The 20596-nt window shown below is 45.5% G+C and overlaps 1 protein-coding gene across 1 annotated transcript in view; it reads left to right on the top strand.

Moving 5' to 3' along the window:
- Positions 1-20596, top strand: part of LOC139266712 (dynein axonemal heavy chain 8-like) — a 2132242-nt gene that overhangs the window by 1863193 nt on the left and 248453 nt on the right. Inside the window, exon 73 of the mRNA XM_070884298.1 lies at positions 7350-7453. Coding sequence (XP_070740399.1) covers positions 7350-7453 — 104 coding nt within the window. The remainder of the gene's footprint in view (positions 1-7349; positions 7454-20596) is intronic.

Genomic DNA, 20596 nt, shown 5'->3' with positions numbered 1-20596 from the left:
CGAGGAGACTTGTCCGCCTTTAGTCCCATTATTTTACCAAGTACTACTTCTTTAGTGATAATGATTGTATTAATTTCCTCCCTCCCTATAGCCCCTTGATTATCCACTATTGGGATGTTTTTGGTATCTTCTACCATGAAGACCGATACAAAATATTTGTTCAAAGTCTTTGCCATTTTCCCGTTTCCTATTATTAATTCCCCAGTCTCATCCTCTAAGGGACCAATGTTTACTTTAGCCAGTCTCTTCCTTGCTATATACCTGTTGAAACTCTTACTATCTGTTTTTATATTTCTTGCCAGTTTACTTTAATAATCTACCTTCTCTCTATTTTTTTGTAGTCATTCTTTGCTGGTTTTTAAAAGTTTCCCAATCCTCTGGCTTCCAACTAATCTTGGCCACTTTGTATGCCCTTGTTTTCAATTTGATACTTTATTTCCTTAGTTAGCCATGGATGGTTATTCCTCCTCATAAAGTCTTTGCTTCTCATTGGAATATATTTTTGTTGAGATTTATGAAATACCTCCTTAAATGTCCGCTCATCAACCGTCTTACACTTTAATCTATTTTTCCAGTCCACTTTAGCCAACTCTGCTTTCATACCTTTGTAGTCTCCTTTAATTAAGCTTTGGACACTGGTTTGAAATCCAACTTTCTCGCCCTCCAACTGAATTTGAAATTCAACCATGTTATGATCACTCTTTCCTAGACGATCCTTTACTAGATCATTTATTAATCCTGTCTCATTACACAGTACGAGATCTGAGATAGCCTGCTCCCTGGTTGGTTCCGCAAAGTACTGTTCAAGGAAACTATCCCGAATACACTCTATGAACTCTTCCTCAAGCGGGTACAGAGACGATTCACTGGGCTGATTCCGGAGATGAGAGGGTTACCTTATGGTGATAGATTGAGTAGACTGGGTTGGAGTTCAGAAGGATGAGGGGGTGATCTTATAGAAACATTTAAAATAATGAAAGGGATAGACAAGATAGAGGCAGAGAGGTTGTTTCCACTGGTCAGGGAGACTAGAACTAGGGGGCACAGCCTCAAAATACGGGGGAGCCAATTTAAAACCGAGTTGAGAAGGAATTTCTTCTCCCAGAGGGTTGTGAATCTGTGGAATTCTCTGCCCAAGGAAGCAGTTGAGGCTAGCTCATTTAATGTATTCAAATCGCAGACAGATAGATTTTTAACCAATAAGGGAATTAAGGGTTACGGGGAGCGGGCGGGTAAGTGGAGCTGAGTCCACGGCCAGATCAGCCATGATCTTGTTGAATGGCGGAGCAGGCTCGAGGGGCTAGATGGCCTACTCCTGTTCCTAATTCTTATGTTCTCCTTGTCGGCCTGCGCAGACACGGTGGGTCGAAATGGCCTCCTTCCGTGCTGTAAATTTTTGTGATTCTATATTTAATTGAGGTGTATAAAATTATGAGGGACCAAGATAGAGTGGATAGGAAGGACCTGTTTCTCTTAGCTGGGGTCAATAACCAGGAGGCATGGATTGAAAGTAGTTTGTAGAAGAATGAGAGGGGAGATGAGGAGAAAAAAATCATCCAGAGGGTGGTGGGGGTCTGGAACTCACTCCCTGAAAGGGTGGTAGAGGCAGAAATCCTCACCACATTTAAAAAGGGTGCAGAGGAGATTTACAAGAATGTTGCCTGGACTGGAGAATTTTGGCTATGAGGAAAGATTGAAGATGCTGGGTCTGTTTTCTTTGGAACAGAGGAGGCTGAGGGGAGACCTGATTGAGGTGTATAAAATTATGAGGGGCCTGGATAGAGTGGATAGGAAGGACCTGCTTCCCTTGGCAGAGGGGTCAACAACCAGGGGGCATAGATTTAAAGAAATTGGGGAGAGGTTTAGAGGAGATACGAGGGGAAATTTCTTCACCTAGAGGGTGGTGGGGGTCTGGAACTCACTGCCTCACTATACGTACAAGTTTTGTGTCATCTGCAAATTTTTAAATATGCCCTGTACAACCAGGTCCAAGTTGTTAATATCTATCAAGAAAAGCAGTGGTCCTACGACCGATCCCTGGGGAACACCACTGTATACCTTCCTCCAGTCTGAAAAACAACCACTGTCTGTTTCCTGTCACTTAGCCAATTTCATGTCCATGTTGCCACTGTCCCTTTTATTCCATGGGATTCAACATTGCTGGCAAGCCTATTCTGTGATACTTTATCAAATGCCTTTTGGAAGTCAACGTACACATGAACTGCATTGCCCTGATCAACCCTCTCTGTTAGCTCATCAAAAAATTCAATACAGTTGGTTAAAGACAATTTGTCTTTAACAAATCCATGCTGGCTTCCCTTCGTTAATCTACATTTGTCCAAGTGACTGTTAATTTTGTCCCTGATTATCATTTCCAACTGCTTCCCACTACCGAGGTTAAACTGGCTGGCCTGTAGTTGCTGGGTTTATCTTTACATCCTTTTGAACAAGGGTGTAACATTTACAATTCTCCAGTTCCAAGGAAGATTGGAAGATTATGGTCAGTACCTCCATAATTTTACCTTTGTTTCCCTCAGCATCCTAAGATGCATCCTATTCGGTCCTGGTGACTTATCAACTTTAAGTACAGCCAGCCTTTCTAGTAGCTCCTCGTTATCAATTTTTATCCCATCCAGTATCTCAATTACCTCCTCTTTCACTATGACTTTGGCAGCATCTTCTTCCTTAGTAAAGACAGATGCAAAGTACTCATTTAGTACCTCAGCCATGCGCTCTACCTCCATGCGTAGGTCTCCATTTTGACCCCTAATCGGCCCCACACTCCTCTTACTACCCGTTTACTATTGAATTCCTTTTTGTGTTAGCTGCCAGTCTATTTTGATACTCCCTCTTTGCCCCTTTTATTTCCTTTTTCACTTCCCTCTCATTCGTCATCCAGGGTGCTCCGGCTTTGGTTGCCCAACTTTTCCCCCTTGTGGGAATGTCCCTCTGCATTCTGCACCTGAACCATCTTCTCTGTAATGGTAGCCCATTGTTCAATTACAGTTTTGCTTGTCATTTTTTGATTCCAATTTACCTGAGCTAGGTCCGTTTTCAACCCACTGAAATTGGCCCTCCTCCAATTAAGTATTTTGACTCTAGATTGCTCTTTGTCCTTTTACATAGCTAACCTCAACCTCACAATACTATGATAACTGTTCCCTAAATGTTCCCCTGCTGAAACTTGATCCACCTGACCCACCTCATTCCCCAGAACCAGATCCAGCAATGCCTCGTTCCTCATTGGGCTGGAAACATATTGATCAAGAAAATATTCCTGAACGCAACATAAATTCTTCCCCTCTCTGCCCTTTACACTATTACTATCCCAGTCTCTATTAGGATGATTGAAGTCTCCCATTTTCACTATTCTATAGTTCTTGCACCTCTCTGTAATTTCCCTGCAAATTTGCCCTCTACATCCTTCCCACCAGTTGGTGGCCTATAGAATACACCTTGCAGTGTAATGGCACCTCCATTGTTTCTTAACTCTAACCAAATAGATTCTGTCCTTGACCCCTCCAGGACATCCTCTCTCTCCAGCACTAATATTCTCCTTAATCAAGACTGCCACTTTACCTGCTTTCTTTCCTTCCCTATCTTTCCTGAACATCATATATAGAAACATAGAAACATAGAAAATAGGTGCAGGAGTAGGCCATTCAGCCCTTCTAGCCTGCACCGCCATTCAATGGCTGAACATGCAACTTCAGTACCCCCTTCCTGCTTTCTCGCCATACCCCTTGATCCCCCTAGTAGTAAGGACTTCATCTAACTCCCTTTTGAATATATTTAGTGAATTGGCCTCAACTACTTTCTGTGGTAGAGAATTCCACAGGTTCACCACTCTCTGGGTGAAGAAGTTTCTCCTCATCTCGGTCCTAAATGGCTTACCCCTTATCCTTAGACTGTGACCCCTGGTTCTGGACTTCCCCAACATTGGGAACATTCTTCCTGCATCTAACCTGTCTAAACCTGTCAGAATTCTAAACGTTTCTATGAGGTCCCCTCTCATTCTTCTGAACTCCAGTGAATACAAGCCCAGTTGATCCAGTCTTTCTTGATAGGTCAGTTCCACCATCCTGGGAATCAGTCTGGTGAATCTTCGCTGCACTCCCTCAATAGCAAGAGTGTCCTTCCTCAAGTTATGAGACCAAAACTGTACACAATACTCCAGGTGTGGCCTCACCAAGGCCCTGTACAACTGTAGCAACATCTCCCTGCCCCTGTACTCAAATCCCCTCGCTATGAAGGCCAACATGCCATTTGCTTTCTTAACCGCCTGCTGTACCTGCATATCCAGGAATATTTAGTACCCAATCCTGCCCTTTTTAGAGGCAGGTCTCTGTTATCACCACATCATATTCCCATGTGGCTATTGGCACCTACGGCTCACCAACCTTATTTATCACGCTTCCTGCATTTACATACATGCACTATAAACCATACATACACTTTAAACCCACTTCGTCAGACCCCACCTAACACCATACTATCTCTATTTGTATCTCCCACTCTTTTGTTCACTATGTTTCTCCTTTCTAATGCTACCTCCTGGTGCCACCCCCCCCCCCCTCCGCCCACCGCCAAATTAGTTTAAACCCTCCCCAACAGCACTAGTAACCCCCCACTCCCGCAAAGATATTAGTCCCAGCTCTGTTGAGGTGCAGCCCATCCGGCCTGTACAGGTCCCACCTCCCCCAGAACTAATTGTCCCAATGCCCAGGAATCCGAAGCCCTCCCTTCTGCACCATCTCTCCAGCCATGCATTCATCTGCTCTATCCTCCCATTTCTATACTCACGCGTGGCACTGGGAGTAATCCGGAGATTACCTTTGAGGTCCTACTCTTTAATCTCTTTCCTAGCTCCCTAAAATCTGCCTGCAGGACCTCATTCCTCTTTCTACATAAATCGTTGATACCAATATGGACCACGACCTCTGGTTGTTCACCCTCCCCTTTCAGAGTGTTCTGCAGTCGTTTTGTGACATCCTTGACCCTGGCACCAGGGAGTCAACATGCCATCCTGGAGTCACGTCTGTGGCCGCAGAAATTTCTGTCTGTTCCCCTAACTATTGAATTCGCCATCACTATTGCTTTCCCGATCTCCCTGCTCCCCACCCTGTACAGCTGAGCCACCCATAGTGCCGTGGACTTGGCTCTGGCTGTACTCCCCAGAGGAACTAACACCCTCACCAGTAATACCGGTTGGAGAGTAAGATGCACTCATGGGACTCCTGCCCTACCTGCCTGGTCCTTCTTGAATGTCTGGTGGTTACCAATTCCCTCTCTGCCTGCACACTCTTAAGCTGCGTGGTGACCACCTCCTGAAACGTGCTATCCACGTAGCTCTCAGACTCACGGATACACTGTAGTCACGCCATCTGCTGTTCAACACGGGAAGCGTCCTGGATTTCTCACATGACACAGGATGTATATTCCATGGGACTGAAGTGCCCTGCCATGCCTCTATTTAATAAACTATTAACTAACTTAGCAGAAATAAAGTTAAAACGTAAAAAAAACACTCACCAGCTACTCACCAATCAGCTTCTTTCCTTTTACTGACGTCATTTTAGGTTTTTTACTCTGGTGTCACTCTTTCAAATTCTGCCTGTGTTGAGTTGCTCCCGCTCAGGTCTTCCATCTCTAGTTCCAGGCCTGCTGTGGCCACATGCTTTATCCCCGCTCAGCTCCCGCTCAGCTCCGTCGCCTCTTGTCTTGGACCTGCTCTCGCCACGCTTTTTATCCCCACTCCACTCAGGTCCCACTTAGTTCCGTGGCCTCTGTTAGTAAAAAACACCTTACATACACTCACACAATGCAGGTAAACTTACTTTTCATTTTAACATTTTACCAAACTTGCCCTGTTCACAAGAAGCTGGACAAATCCAAGCTGGCCGATTACTATCCTATTAGTCTACTGTCACTCATCAGTAAGTGATACAAGGAGTCATCAACAGTGCGATCACTTACTCACCAATAACCTGCTCATTGATGTACAGTTTGGGTTCCACTAGGACCACTCACCTTCAGATCTCATTGCAGCCTTGGTCCAAACATGGACAAAAGAGCTGAATTCCAGAGGTGAGATGAGAGTGACTGCCCTTGACATCAAGGCAGCATTTGACCGAGTGTGACATCAAGGAGCCCTAGTAAAAGTCAATAGGGATCAGGGAAAAACTGTCTAGTGCTTTTGACGGCACCTCTGGTGGGTCTGTCCTGCCGGGGGGACAGGACATACCCAGGGATGGTGATGGATGAGTCTGGGAGATATGATTCTGTGAGTATGATTATGTCAGGCTGTTGCTTGAATAGTCTGTGGGCAGCTCTCCCAATTTTGGCACAAGTCCCCAGATGTTGGTGAGGAGGATTTCCAGGGTTGACTGAGCTTGGTTTGCCACTGTCATGTCCGTAGCCAGTGCCGAGATGCATGTTATTTTTATTATTATCACCCAGTTTTATTTTTCTTATTGTGGTTTTTTGAAACTGAGTTGCTTGCAAGGACATTTCAGAGGGTCTGGAGTCACATATAGCAGAACATGAGTGAACCAGCTGGGTTTTTATGACAATCCAATAATTTCACAGTCACCATTATTGATACTAGATTTTTAATTAATTAACTGAATTTAAATTCTCCAGCTGCCATGGTGGGATTTGAACTCACGTTTCTGGATTGTTAGTCCCGTAACTTAACCACGATGCTACCGTTCCCAACCCACAGCAACGTAGTTGACTCTTAACTGCCCTCCAAAATGATCGAGCAAGTGTTGCACAATGATTGATGTCACGATCTGCCTATTCTGCATGCTTCTGGCACACTCTCCCAGCACCAACGCCAAAGCCCTTACCATGGTGGCATCTGGCATGGCACCCGCCAAAAGTGTGCACATGTAGTGCAGATGCACTTGTTGTCACAAAACAGCACTTGTTGCACCGAAAAATCGAGTGCTACTGAGCAGAATTTTTCACCTAAAATGTTGAGCAGCTACGTTATGTGCAATAAAGTCAGCTTTCGGTGGCACTCATGTACGTTAACCCTAGTAATTTTTAAGCTGTAATAGTTTCAAGACTGCGAACCTAGTAATTAAGCTTTCTCTTTGCATTCTGCACTAACTCCAGAATCAGGTCAGCAGGATTGATGTGAACCAAACTTCTATGCTATTAAAGTGGAAGGCAGGTTTAAGGATTTTGCGCTGTAAGCAACTGTGTTTTCTGATTTTGTCACTGTATGCAGCGTGGAAAACATTTCCGTAATATATCTTCATTTCAATGAGCAAATACAAAAGAAAGAAAACTTTTGTGAGATACATCAGCTTTTAATCAGACAACATATATTATTATTGCAGGTCTCTCCAAGCTTCTGGAAGCAACTGAATCAGTAGCTTTTCTCGCTAAAGAACTAGCAGGGAAAGAAAAGGAACTGGCAGTGGCATCACGCAATGCTGATAAGGTTTGTGTACAATTCACTTTTACTTGAAGCAAGTTAGTACAGTCAACTAGAGGCAGGCAATTGCAGCCATCTCATCGAATAACCTGGATGACAAAAAGGTCTGATAGACTTACAAGTAAATTAAATGAGAAATTAAATTCATACATCATAAAGTAATAATACAGTAAAGATTTGATATGTAATATCATGTATCTTGTCTTGTGTCACATTCTTGTCATGTAATAGTAAATAAATTGCAGATAATCGAACTTTGATCATCAAAACCATAAGTCCTGTGACTGGATTTTCCCGTCCTTTGCGCTCCGGGTTTCGCCCCCGGAGCAGCGTGAAAGGCGGTGTTCAGGTCTCCTGCGCCCCTTCGCGATCCTCCAGTCCGTTTTTGCGGCGCCGCTCAGCAGCACCACCGGAAAGAGCTGTGCCAGGTGTGCAACGCCTCTGGTTGTGACACCAGCAGTACTTTGGCCTTTGGCCTGATCCGTCCGCCTGGAAGTGCGCCCGCAATGAGCGCCTGGGAAATCAGTGCGGTGTAGCATACCCAGCGGTGGTGAGGAAGGTAAAGTACTCCGAAGGTAAGTGCGAGTGTTTGTTCTTTTAATTATTTTAACGATTTGTGCTGTGGTGGCTTGGGCAATGTTTTGGGATTGTTTTTGTGGGTATTTTTTAAGGCTCCCCCTCCACCCCCAGGTCTTTCTCAGAGCTCACATGGCCCGGCAGTTCACGAGTTTCCCATTTTTGTGCCACGAAAAGTGTGCAACACCTCCCTTCGCGCTGCGCCCCCTGACACAGGGCCCAGATGCCGAAACTTCCTTACCAAAGCGCAAACTATTCCCAGCCGATAACTTTCCTGACCCGTCTCCATTTTTGCCCCGAAAACAGAATAGCCTAAAGTCCAGACCTTGGAGTTTCTAAAAAAAATAACATAAGTGGTATTCTAAAACAATAACATAAGTAGTTCAAATGATTTCTGCAAACTGTTAACTATGAGAGTTAACATCATATTTCATCTCTGTATGTTATCAAGACAAAGATGTCTACACTTTTTTAAAAAATTGACTGTAATTTATGAAATTAAAATACCAGATTGCAATTTAAAACACCAGAAAGCAACTCCATGATGCTGTGCACTATTTTGAGACAACATGGTGAAATTAATTCTTCATTCCATTAAATAGATTTACAACTGGCGAGGAATAAAGTACTCCTGATTGTAACATTATTTCATGTCTGTAAAATATATGAAAATGTTCATGCAAGTTAGTTATTGTGCAAAAAATATGAAGGATGCATATTTTGGAAGTGAAATAATTGAGAAGAATGTTTAAACAGAATATACTGTAGAGAAATCAGTCAATAAATCTTCTGTAATGAAGGCATCATAATTAACAAAAGCTATTACCTTCTTGATATCTGCAAGTGAATGAAAGTGGTGGCTTGGATTCCTTATTAAATCATTGAAAGAGCTCAACATTCTGTCTGTTCCTAAACTATCTCCATTTAACAGCTTTGAAACATAAAGCACAGTAACAAGAGGCTACTGAGATATCTCCCCTTTTTTGGCTTCAATTTTGCCCAAAGCCATTTTTTGGCATATTGCCAGAGTTCTGCCTGTTTTTCTAGGCCACAACTACTCCAAAAATAAATGTGCCAAGTTTCCCTCTGCTCTTTTTAAAAATTGGCACTGTGCAGCCTGTCCTGTAGCCTCGGGGGGTGGAGCCTAATGTCTGCACCGAAAAAATGATGCCGCCCCTTCTGCGCATACGCGGAAAAAAAAGAACTTTTTTGACGTGATTCCTACGGGCGCGCATGCGCAGTACAGCTCCTGGTCTGCAAACAGTCATTTTTAAAGAGCCAGTTGTGTGTGTGAGAACTTTGAGTGCTGTGTGAGAACTTTATTCTTCTTTGGAAAAATCGGAGCCGCAATACAAGTTGCAAGAATCAAGAGTTTTTTACAGGATGAAGTTACTGTGATTGAGTGCAGATGGCAGGAGCTGGACACCAACAGAGGTCACAAAAAAGTTCCACCCAAAGAAATGAAGAAACGCTGGAACCAACTTGCAGAAGATTACTGCGCAATGGTGACCATCCCGTGATCTGGAGGCCAGTGTAAAAAGAAGTGGCAGGGCCTTGATCAAGTAGTTAGTGTAAGTAATATTTTCATTTTTCAATGGAATTGCAATTGTAAATGTGACCATCTGTATATGTTCCACCCAGCAGAAAGATACCCTCTCTAAAAAGTTGTATTTTCATCTTTGCAAAGGAAACACTGTTTGGCACACAACAAATGAGAAAGAACTCAAACAGGGGGAGGCCTGGCAAATTTGCACCAACTGACACCCTTGGAAGACAGGGTCGCTGCTTTGATGGGTCCTGCCTGGAGAAAAGCAACCACCACTGCACAAGTTGGAAACACTTGAGGGAGAGGGTAAGTCTTGCAAATTCCACAGTCTGGCTTTCCTAAATGTTAAGTATTGCGGGGGCTAGCCATGCTTCGGTTCATGGGGATGTCTCCGTCAGCTATGCTTCGGTTGATGCAATATCCTGTCATTCATCGTGGTCCTTCAAATCAGCCTGCTGCCTGTGCTGTGTGTGCCTACTCAGGCCACCCTGCCCCCTCCTCTGCTGCTAACCATATGTCTGTTCTGTTATATTTTGCAGAACTTGAGGCCAACACTGACGATGCAGAAGAAGATTCAGACACGGACGTGCCTGAAGAGGAGAACATCTTCCAATCCCACCTTCCAGACCAAGAGCATGGGAGTGAAGGGGAGGGGGAGGGGATGGATGAAGTCCCCACTGTTGTACTCACTTTGGGAGAGGTGCAGATGCCACCAATTGAGGTGCTAGCCCCTTCCCTGAGTAATAGTTTGAGTGTTGGTGGGACATTCCATGGTTTCCCACTGTACGAGGCCAGAGATTCCAGTGGGGTGCAGCGAGGCACACCTAGGGCCCCACCATCCCAGGCTGTGGGTCCCAGTGGGATGCAGCGAGGCACGCCCAAGGCCCCACCATCCCAGGCTGTGGGTCCCAGTGGGAGACAGCGAGGCACACCTAGGGCCCCACCATCCCAGGCTGTGGGTCCCAGTGGGATGCAGCGAGGCACGCCCAAGGCCCCACCGTCCAAGTCTGCAGGTCCCAGTGGGGTGCAGCGAGGCACACCTAGGGCCTCACCGTCCGAGGCTGTGGGTCCCAGTGGGATACAGCGAGGCACACCTAGGGCCTCACCGTCCGAGGCTGTGGGTCCCAGTGGGATGCAGCGAGGCATGCCCAAGGCCCCACCATCCCAGGCTGTGGGTCCCAGTGGGATGCAGCAAGGCATGCCCAAGGCCCCACCATCCCAGGCTGTGGGTCCCAGTGGGATACAGCAAGGCATGCCCAAGGCCCCACCATCCGAGCCTGCGGGTTACAGTGGGGTGCAGCGAGGCACGCCCAAGGCCCCACCGTCCGAGGCTGTGGGTCCAACTGGGATGCTGCGAGCCACACCCAGGGTAAGGAGGGGAAGGAGAGCTTGACCGAGGTGTAGGATCTAGCAGATGTGGTTCACATGATGGCAATGAGTGCGGAGAGCATTGACCTTACCTGATCACTCCTGGACACCATCAATGAGGTGGGTGATGAGGTATCGGGACTGTCGGGAGAAGTAACAACACTTTCACGAGAAATGGGAATGCTGTCCGGGAACATGAGGGAGGGAATATCTCAGTCAGCAGAAACAATGTCGGTGCACATGAGGGAGGGAATGTCGCAGGTAGCTGCTGCGCTGTCAGTGAACATCAGGGAGGGAATGTTGCAGATAGTTCAAACACTGTTAGTGAACATCAGGGAGGGAATGTTGTCGGGAGTTGATGCATTTTTGCTCAATATGAGAGATGGACTGTCACAGGTAGGTGAGACACTGTCGGCAAACATAAGGGAGGGAATGTTGGAGGTAGTTGAGACACTGTCAGGGCACATGGAGGGAGTCTTGGAGTTAGCTGCTGCAGTAAGGGAACAAACCCAGACCCCGCACCCATTGACAGAATCAACTGCCACTCCCACTCCAATCCCCACACCAGCCTCTGAAGAGGCCCAAGCCAGGCCCTCCACATTACTGCCTCCCCCCGCCCCCCCACATCAAAAAGTGCGCATTACACAAGGTGTTCGAAAGAATAGGCTTGGTACCAATCCGAGAAACGCAGCGCCACCACCTGCGGGTAGGGGTGGAGTCACCAAGACCAAGCGCAGCAGGCGGTCTTCGAATAAAGTGAAGGAGAGATGGGTGCAGCCTTTGTTTGCTGCTGTTGTTGTTGTTATTATTATTGTTGTTACTGTTGTAATTATTCTCAAATTAAAAGTTTTTTGTAAGATATGTAAATTTACAAGTTTAAAAGTTAGTAAGTGATCTTTAAGTTTTTAAGTGATCTTAGAGTTTGTAAGTGATCTTAAAGTTTGCAAGTGATCTTAAGTGAAAACTTTAAAGTTTATTAAAGTTAAGTTAAATACAAACAAATGTTTTTTAAACTTTTGAATAAAATAAATTTTAAATTCTAACTGAATCATTTACATTATTTGCTCCATTATTAACAACTTTTGGAACTCAGGAAGAATAATTTCCATTATTTGTTCAATTATTAACACAACTATTTGAAGTAAACCAGAATCATTTCCATCATTTGTTCCATCAACATAACACAACATTATGGAACAGATCCAAACAGTAAACATGGTCCATGTGAAATAGAAACATAGAAACAGAGAAAATATGTGCAGGAGTAGGCCATTCGGCCCTTCGCGCCTGCAACGCCATTCAATGAGTTCATGGCTGATCATTCCTTCAGTACCCGCTGAACCTTTAGGCAGCAAAGCGTTCACGGTTGAGCTGATGGCGCAAGCCTCGAACAATCGTTAAAGGGGTACGACGGCCCGCCCTCCTCCGCCGTTGTATTCCGGGTTCAAGTAGTTGCATGGCTTCCTCGTCCTCGTCCTCCTCCTCCTCCTCGTTATCTGCATATTCTTCATCATTATTATCAGCCACTCTCACCTCAGGTGGATCTTCTACTACCAGCTGCTGCACCTGGGCAGGACCGGAACCAATGTCCTAGGGGGAGTGTTTGCTAGTGCTGTTGGGGAGGAGTTAAACTAACATGGGAGGGGGATGGGAACCTATGCAGGGAGGCAGAGGGAAATAAAAGGGAGACAGAGGCAAAAGATAGAAAGGAGAATAGTAAAAGTGGAGGGCAAAGAATGCCAAGGCAAAAAACAAAAAGGGCCACATTACAGCAAAATTCTAAAGGGGCAAGGTGTGTTAAAAAGATAAGCCTGAAGGCTCTGTGCCTCAATGCGAGGAGTATTCGGAATAAGGTGGATGAATTAACTGCGCAGATAGCAGTTAACGGGTATGATGTAATTGGCATCACAGAGACATGGCTCCAGGGTGACCAAGGCTGGGAACTCAACATCCAGGGGTATTCAACATTTAGGAAGGATAGGCAGAGAGGAAAAGGAGGTGGGGCGGTGTTGCTGGTCAAAGAAGAAATTAATGCAATAGTAAGGAAGGACATTAGCTTGGATGATGTGGAATCGGTATGGGTGGAGCTGCGGAATACCAAAGGGCAGAAAACGCTGGTGGGAGTTGTGTACAGGCCACCAAACAGTAGTAGTGAGGTTGGGGAAAGCATCAAACAAGAAATAAGGGATGTGTGCAATAAAGGTACAGCAGTTATCATGGGCGACTTTAATTTACATATACATTGGGTGAACCAAACTGGTAGCAATGCGGTAGAGAAGGATTTCCTGGAGTGTATTAGCGATGGTTTTCTTGACCAATATGTGGAGGAACCGACTAGAGAGCTGGCCATCCTAGACTGGGTGATGTGCAATGAGAATGGACTAATTAGCAATCTTGTTGTGCGAGGCCCCTTGGGGAAGAGTGACCATAATATGGTAGAATTCTTTATTAAGATTGAAAGTGACACAGTTAATTCAGAAACTAGGGCATGAAGAGTGAATTGGCTAGAATAGACTGGCAAATGATACTTAAAGGGTTGACGGTGGATAGGCAATGGCAAACATTTATAGATCACCTGGATGAACTGCAACAGTTGTACATCCCTGTCTGGAGTAAAAATAAAACAGGGAAGGTGGCTCAACCGTGGCTAACAAGAGAAATTAAGCATAGTGTTAGATCCAAGGAAGAGGCATATAAATTGGCCAGAAAAAGTAGCAAACCTGAGGACTGGGAGAAATTTAGAATTCAGCAGAGGAGGACAAAGGGTTTAATTAGAAGGGGGGAAATAGAGTATGAGAGGCAGCTTGCCGGGAACATAAAAACTGACTGCAAAAGCTTCTATAGATAAGTGAAGAGAAAAAGATTGGTGAAAAAAAACATAGGACCCTTGCAGTCGGACTCAGGTGAATTAATCATGAGGAACAAAGAAATGGCAGACCGATTGAACAAATACTTTGGTTCTGTCTTCACGAAGGAAGACACAAATGAACTTCCGGATATACTAGGGGACCGAGGGTCTAGTGAGAAGGAGGAACTGAAGGATATCCTTATTAAGCAGGAAATTGTGTTCGGGAAATTGATGGGATTGAAGGCCAATAAATCCCCAGGGCCTGATTGTCTGCATCCCAGCAGACTTAAGGATGTGGCCCTAGAAATAGTGGATGCATTGGTAATCATTTTCCAACAGTCTATCGACTCCGGATCAGTTCCTATGGATCGGAGGGTAGCTAAGGTAACACCACTTTTTAAAAAAGGAGGGAGAGAGAAAACGGGTAATTATAGCCTGACATCAGTAGTGGGGAAAATGTTGGAATCTATTATTAAGGATGAAATAGCAGCGCATTTGGAAAGCGGTGACAGGATCGGTCCAAGTCAGCATGGATTTATGAAAGGGAAATCATGTTTGACTAATCTTCTGGAATTTTTTGAGGATGTAACGAGTAGAGTGGACAAGGGAGAACCAGTGGATGTGGTGTATTTGGACTTTCAAAAGGCCTTTGACAAGGTACCACATAAGAGATTGATGTACAAGATCAAGGCACGTGGTATTGGGGGTAATGTACTGGCATGGATAGAGAATTGGTTGGCAGGCAGGAAGCAGAGTCAGGATAAACGGGTTATTTTCGGAATGGGAGGCAGTAACTAATGGAGTACCGCAGGGCTCAGTGCTGGGACCCCAGCTCTTCACAATATACATTAATGATTTGGATGAAGGAATTGAGGGTAATATCTCCAAGTTTGCAGATGACACTAAGCTGGGTGGCGGTGTGAGCTGTGAGGAGGATGCTAAGAGGCTGCAGGGTGATTTGGACAGGTTAGGTGAGTGGGCAAATGCACGGCAGATGCAGTATAATGTGGATAAATGTGAGGTTATCCACTTTGGTGGCAAAAATACGAAGGCAGAATATTATCTGAATGGCGGCAGATTAGGGGAGGTACAACGAGACCTGGGTGTCATGGTTCATCAGTCATTGAAAGTTGGCATGCAGGTACAGCAGGCGGTGAAGAAGTCAAATGGTATGTTGGCCTTCATAGCTAGGGGATTTGAGTATAGGAGCAGGGAGGTCTTACTGCAATTGTACAGGGCCTTGGTGAGGCCTCAACTGGAATATTGTGTTCAGTTTTGGTCTCCTAATCTGAGGAAGGACGTTCTTGCTATTGAGGGAGTGCAGCGAAGGTTCACCAGACTGATTCCAGGGATGGCTGGACTGACATATGAGGAGAGACTGGATCAACTGGGCCTTTATTCACTGGAGTTTAGAAGGATGAGAGGGGATCTCATAGAAACGTATAAGATTATGATGGGACGGGACAGGTTAGATGCGGGAAGAATGTTCCTGATGTTGGGGAAGTCCAGAACCAGGGGACACAGTCTTAGGACAAGGGGTAGGCCATTTAGGACTGAGATGAGGAGAAACTTCTTCACTCAGAGAGTTGTTAGCCTGTGGAATTTCCTGTTGCAGAGAGTTGTTGATGCCTGTTCATTGGATATATTCAAGAGGGAGTTAGATGTGGCCCTTACGGCTAAAGGGATCAAGGGGTATGGAGAGAAAGCAGGAAAGGGGTACTGAGGTGAATGATCAGCCATGATCATATTGAATGTTGGTGCAGGCTCGAAGGGCCGAATGGCCTACTCCTGCACCTATTTTCTATGTTTCTATGTTTCTATGCCTCATGATGGCTAAGTCATGCAGCATGCAGCACACAACAGTGTACTGACCGACAATCTCAGGGGAGTATTGCAAGTAGCCTCCAGAATGGTCCAGGCATCGGAAACACTGTTTCAAGATGATAATGGTCCTCTCTATTATACTGCGCATTGCAATGTGCGACATGTTGTATTCCCGGTCAGCTTCCATCTGGGTTACGCGTAGGGGCATCATGAGCCAAGTGGCGAGACCGTACCCTTTGTCTCCCAGTAGCCAGCTGTGCCCTTCTGGCTGCTGCTGAAACATGGCAGATATAATGCTCTCGCATAGGATGAACGCATCATGGGTGCTCCTAGGGTATCTTGCATTAACTGACATGATGTGATGCAATGTCGTCACACACGAGCTACACATTAATGGAGTGGAAGCCTTTTCTGTTCCTGTACATCTCGGAATCCTCCAAAGGTGCTCTCAAGGTGATGTGGGTACAATCAATGCAGCACCGCACCTTTGGCAAGCCAGCAATCTTGGAGAAGCCCACAGCCCTGTCACGTATTGCCTGGGCAGTCATGGGGAATTTTATGTAGTCATTCCTTCGGGCATATGGTGCAGCAGTCACCTGCCAAATGCAGATATATGTTGCATGTTGAAAAATGGCGCACACATCCCCACTTATAGCTTGGAATGATACAGATGCGCAGAATGAAAATGCAGTTGTAATCTTCACTTCAACTGGCAAAGTAGTCCTTCTGATACTTCTAGGTTGCAGGTCTGCTTTTACTAACTCACAGATCTCAGTTACAACTTCTTTGCGGAAACGCAGCCTTCTGACACAGTCTGCATCACTCACATGCAGGTACGAATGCCTGTCTCAATATAACAAACTTGGGTAAGGCCTCCTGTCCATCACCCTGAGGGGTCTGAGGTTCCTCATGTGATGAAGTTGAATCAATTGTCTCCTCCGCAACACCATGATGCAAAAGGCTTGCACAAGATAAGGCACTGTCAGTATTGCCCCCATGCTTAAATTTTACCTTTGCAAGAAGCTCAAAATGGCAGGCAGGCAGGACAAGGTTCTTTGTTCTCTCTCCCCACAAGGTCTGTATGGACCACATCCAGGTCGGAGCAGGCACAGTGATCGGGAACCCCCCACCCCCTCCTCCCCAACACCCCCCGCCCCCCCCGGGCCACATTTGATGCGTAGTGCAAGCTTCTGATGCCTTCGGTATGCCTTCCACAGCCCCCCGCCCACCCGGGCTTGATTTGATGGGTAGTGCAGGTTTCTGATGCCTTCCGTATGCGTTCCACACCCGCCCCCCGACCCCCCCCCCACCCCCGACCCCGGGCTTCTTTTGCCCCTGTGTCCGTGGGCGGGACCGATTCTGCTGGCCGACGCTCTAACCCTCGAGCCTTGTTTGCAGACGTTCAGTGGTGGCGTGTCAGTTGAAAAAAAATGAAAACTTACAGAATTCCATCAAACTTCCATTTACTGCGTTATAAGATTTTTAAAAATTAATCTTTATTATGCATATTTAAGTGACCTTGACTCCCTCCAAAACTTCACTGAAAACAATGGTATCTTTCTGTGCTGATTTTTCAATGTGCGCTGCTTTTTCTTAATTCACCAGAAGGTTTTTCAGGAGTGGTCACATACGACGACCTAGGAGAATTCTTGTTTTTGGCAAACTTACATAATTCACAAAACCTGCCGCAGACATCAGGTTACTATGACGCAAAAGAAAACGAACCTAAAAAAATTGGAACTAATTGAGTTACACTGGCACACATTCCTTGGGGAATCTTTAACTTTTTGACTTACGCCAAAAAAAGCGACGCACGCCAAAATAAGGCGCAAATTACTGGGGAAAATTGAGCCCATAATTTGTATAATTATGGGGAAATTTCAGAAAACACATGTTCTCCCTCGCCATTTATTATTTTCTTTTCTTCAACATTTAGGAAGGATAGGCAGAGAGGAAAAGGAGTTGGGGTGGCATTGCTGGTTAAAGAGGAAATTAATGCAATAGTAAGGAGGGATATTAGCCTGGATGATGTGGAATTGGTATGGGTGGAGCTGCGGAATACCAAAGGGCAGAAACCACTGGTGGGAGTTGTGTACAGACCACCAAACAGTAGTAGTGAGCTTGCGGACAGCATCAAACAAGAAATAAGGGATGTGTGCAATAAAGGAACAGCAGTTATTATGGGCGACTTTAATCTACATATTGATTGGGCTAACCAAACTGGTAGTAATGCGGTGAAGGAGGATTTCCTGGAGTGAATTAGGCATGGTTTTCTCGACCAATATGTCGAGGAGCCAACTAGAGAGCTGGCCATCCTAGACTGGGTGATGTGAAATGAGAAGGGACTATTTAGCAATCTTGTTGTGCGAGGCCGCTTCGAGAAGAGTGACCATAATATGGTAGAATTCTTGATTAAGAGGAGAGTTAACACCGTTAATTCGGAAACTAGGGTCCTGAACGCAAGGATAGGTAACTTCGACGGTATGAGGTGTGAATTGGCTAGAATAGACTGGCAAAGGATACTTAAAGGGTTGACGGTGGATAAGCAATGGCAAACATTTATAGATCACATGGATGAACTTCAGCAATTGTCCATCCCTGTCTGGAGTAAAAATAAAACTGGGAAGGGGGCTCAACCGTGGCTAACAAGGGAAATTAAGGATAGTGTTAAAACCAAGGAAGAGGCATATAAATTGGCTAGAAAAAGTAACAAACCTGAGGACTGGGAGACATTTAGAATTCAACAGAGGAGGACTAAGGATTTAATTGAGAGGGGGAAAATAGAGTACGAGAGGAAGCTTGCAGGGAACATAAAAACTGACTGCAAAAGCTTCTATAAATATGTGAAGAGAAAAAGATTAGTGAAGACAAATGTAGGTCCCTTGCAGTCGGATTCAGGTGAATTTATAATGGGGAACAAAGAAATGGCGGACAAATTGAACAAATACTTCAGTTCTGTCTTCACGAAGGAAGACACAAATAACCTTCCGAATGTACTGGGGGACAGTGGGCCGAGTGAGAAGGAGGAACTGAAGGATATCCTTATTAGGTAGGAAATTGTGTTAGGGAAATTGATGGGATTGAAGGCTGATAAATCCCCGGAGCCTGCATCCCAGTGTACTTAAGGAAGTGGCCCTAGAAATAGTGGATGCATTGGTGATCATTTTCCAACAGTCTATCAACTCTGGATCAGTTCCTATGGATTGGAGTGTAGCTAATGTAACACCACTTTTTTAAAAAAGGAGGGAGAGAGAAAACGGGTAATTATAGACCGGTTAGCCTGACATCAGTTGGAATCAATCATAAAGGATGAAATAGCAGTGCATTTGGAAATCAGTGACAGGATCGGACCAAGTCAGCATGGATTTATGAAAGGAAAATCATGCTTGACGAATCTTCTGGAATTTTTTGAGGATGTAACTAGCAGAGTGGACAAGGGAGAACCAGTGGATGTGGTGTATTTGGACTTTCAAAAGGCCTTTGACAATGTCCCGCACAAGAGATTGGTATGCAAAGTCAAAGTGCATGGTATTGGGGGTAATGTACTGACGTGGATAGAGAACTGGTTGGCAGACAGGAAGCAGAGAGTCAGGATAAACGGGTCCTTTTCAGAATGGCAGGCAGTGACTAGTGGAGTGCTGCAGGGCTCAGTGCTGGAACCCCAGCTCTTTACAATATACATTAACGATTTGGATGAAGGAATTGAGTGTAATATCTCCAAGTTAGCAGATGACACTAAAATGGGTGGCAGTGTGAGCTGTGAGGGGGACGCTAAGAGGCTGCAGGGTGACTTGGACAGGTTAGGTGAGTGGGCAAATGCATGGCAGATGCAGTATAATGTGGATAAATGTGAGGTTATCCATTTTGGGGGCAAAAACACGAAGGCAGAATATTATCTGAATGGCAGCAGATTAGGAAAAGTGGAGGTGCAACGAGACCTGGGTGTCATGGTTCATCAGTCATTGAAGGTTGGCGTGCAGGTACAACAGGCGGTGAAGAAGGCAAATGGTATGTTGGCCTTCATAGCTAGGGGATTTGAGTTGGAGCAGGGAGGACTTACTGCAGTTGTACAGGGCCTTAGTGAGGCCTCACCTGAAATATTGTGTTCAGTTTTGGTCTCCTAATCTGAGGAAGGACATTCTTGCTATTGAGGGAGTGCAGCGAAGGCTCACCAGACTAATTTCAGGGATGGCTGGACTGTCATATGAGGAGAGACTGGATCAACTGGGCCTTTATTCACTGGAGTTTAGAAGGATGAGAAGGGATCTCATAGAAACGTATAAGATTCTGACGGGACTGGACAGGTTAGATGCGGGAAGAATGTTCCCGATGTTGGGGAAGTCCAGAACCAGAGGACATAGCCTTAGGATAACGGGTAGGCCATTTAGGACTGAGATGAGGAGAAACTTCTTCACTCAGAGAGTTGTTAACCTGTGGAATTCCCTGCCGCAGAGAGTTGTTGATGCCAGTTCATTGGATATATTCAAGAGGGAGTTAGATATGGCCCTTTCGGCTAAGGCGATCAAGGGGTATGGAGAGAAAGCAGGAAAGGGGTACTGAGGGAGTGATCAGCCATGATCTTATTGAATGGTGGTGCAGGCTCGAAGGGCCGAATGGCCTACTCCTGCACCTATTTTCTATGTTTCTATGTTTCCATGTCCCAGATAAGGAATTCAACACCTACCTGTCACATCATTGCTAGCAATGCTCTGCATGCAACTTCTGGACTAGAAGCTGCTACAGATGTCCTGGGCATTCCCTCTCGTGTTCTGTCTGTCCATGTATGGAAGTATCTGTGCCTCCCTGTAACTTCTGTTCAACGGTTCCCACCGCCCTGACCCCCCACCCCACCCCACGAGGTGACACAGTTGAAATCAAGAACTCAACCGGGCTGATTTTAACTTTTGTCAGTGGCATGACAGACGATGGTGGATAAATCTCCCGACATTCACCTCGACCAATTGCGTATATAACGGGTGGTCGATGC

This window comes from Pristiophorus japonicus, chromosome 7 (genome assembly GCF_044704955.1).
Source record: "Pristiophorus japonicus isolate sPriJap1 chromosome 7, sPriJap1.hap1, whole genome shotgun sequence".
NCBI classification, from domain to species: domain Eukaryota; kingdom Metazoa; phylum Chordata; class Chondrichthyes; family Pristiophoridae; genus Pristiophorus; species Pristiophorus japonicus.
Note: the sequence above shows the minus strand (reverse complement) of the source record. Positions and strands in the feature narration are given on the sequence as shown.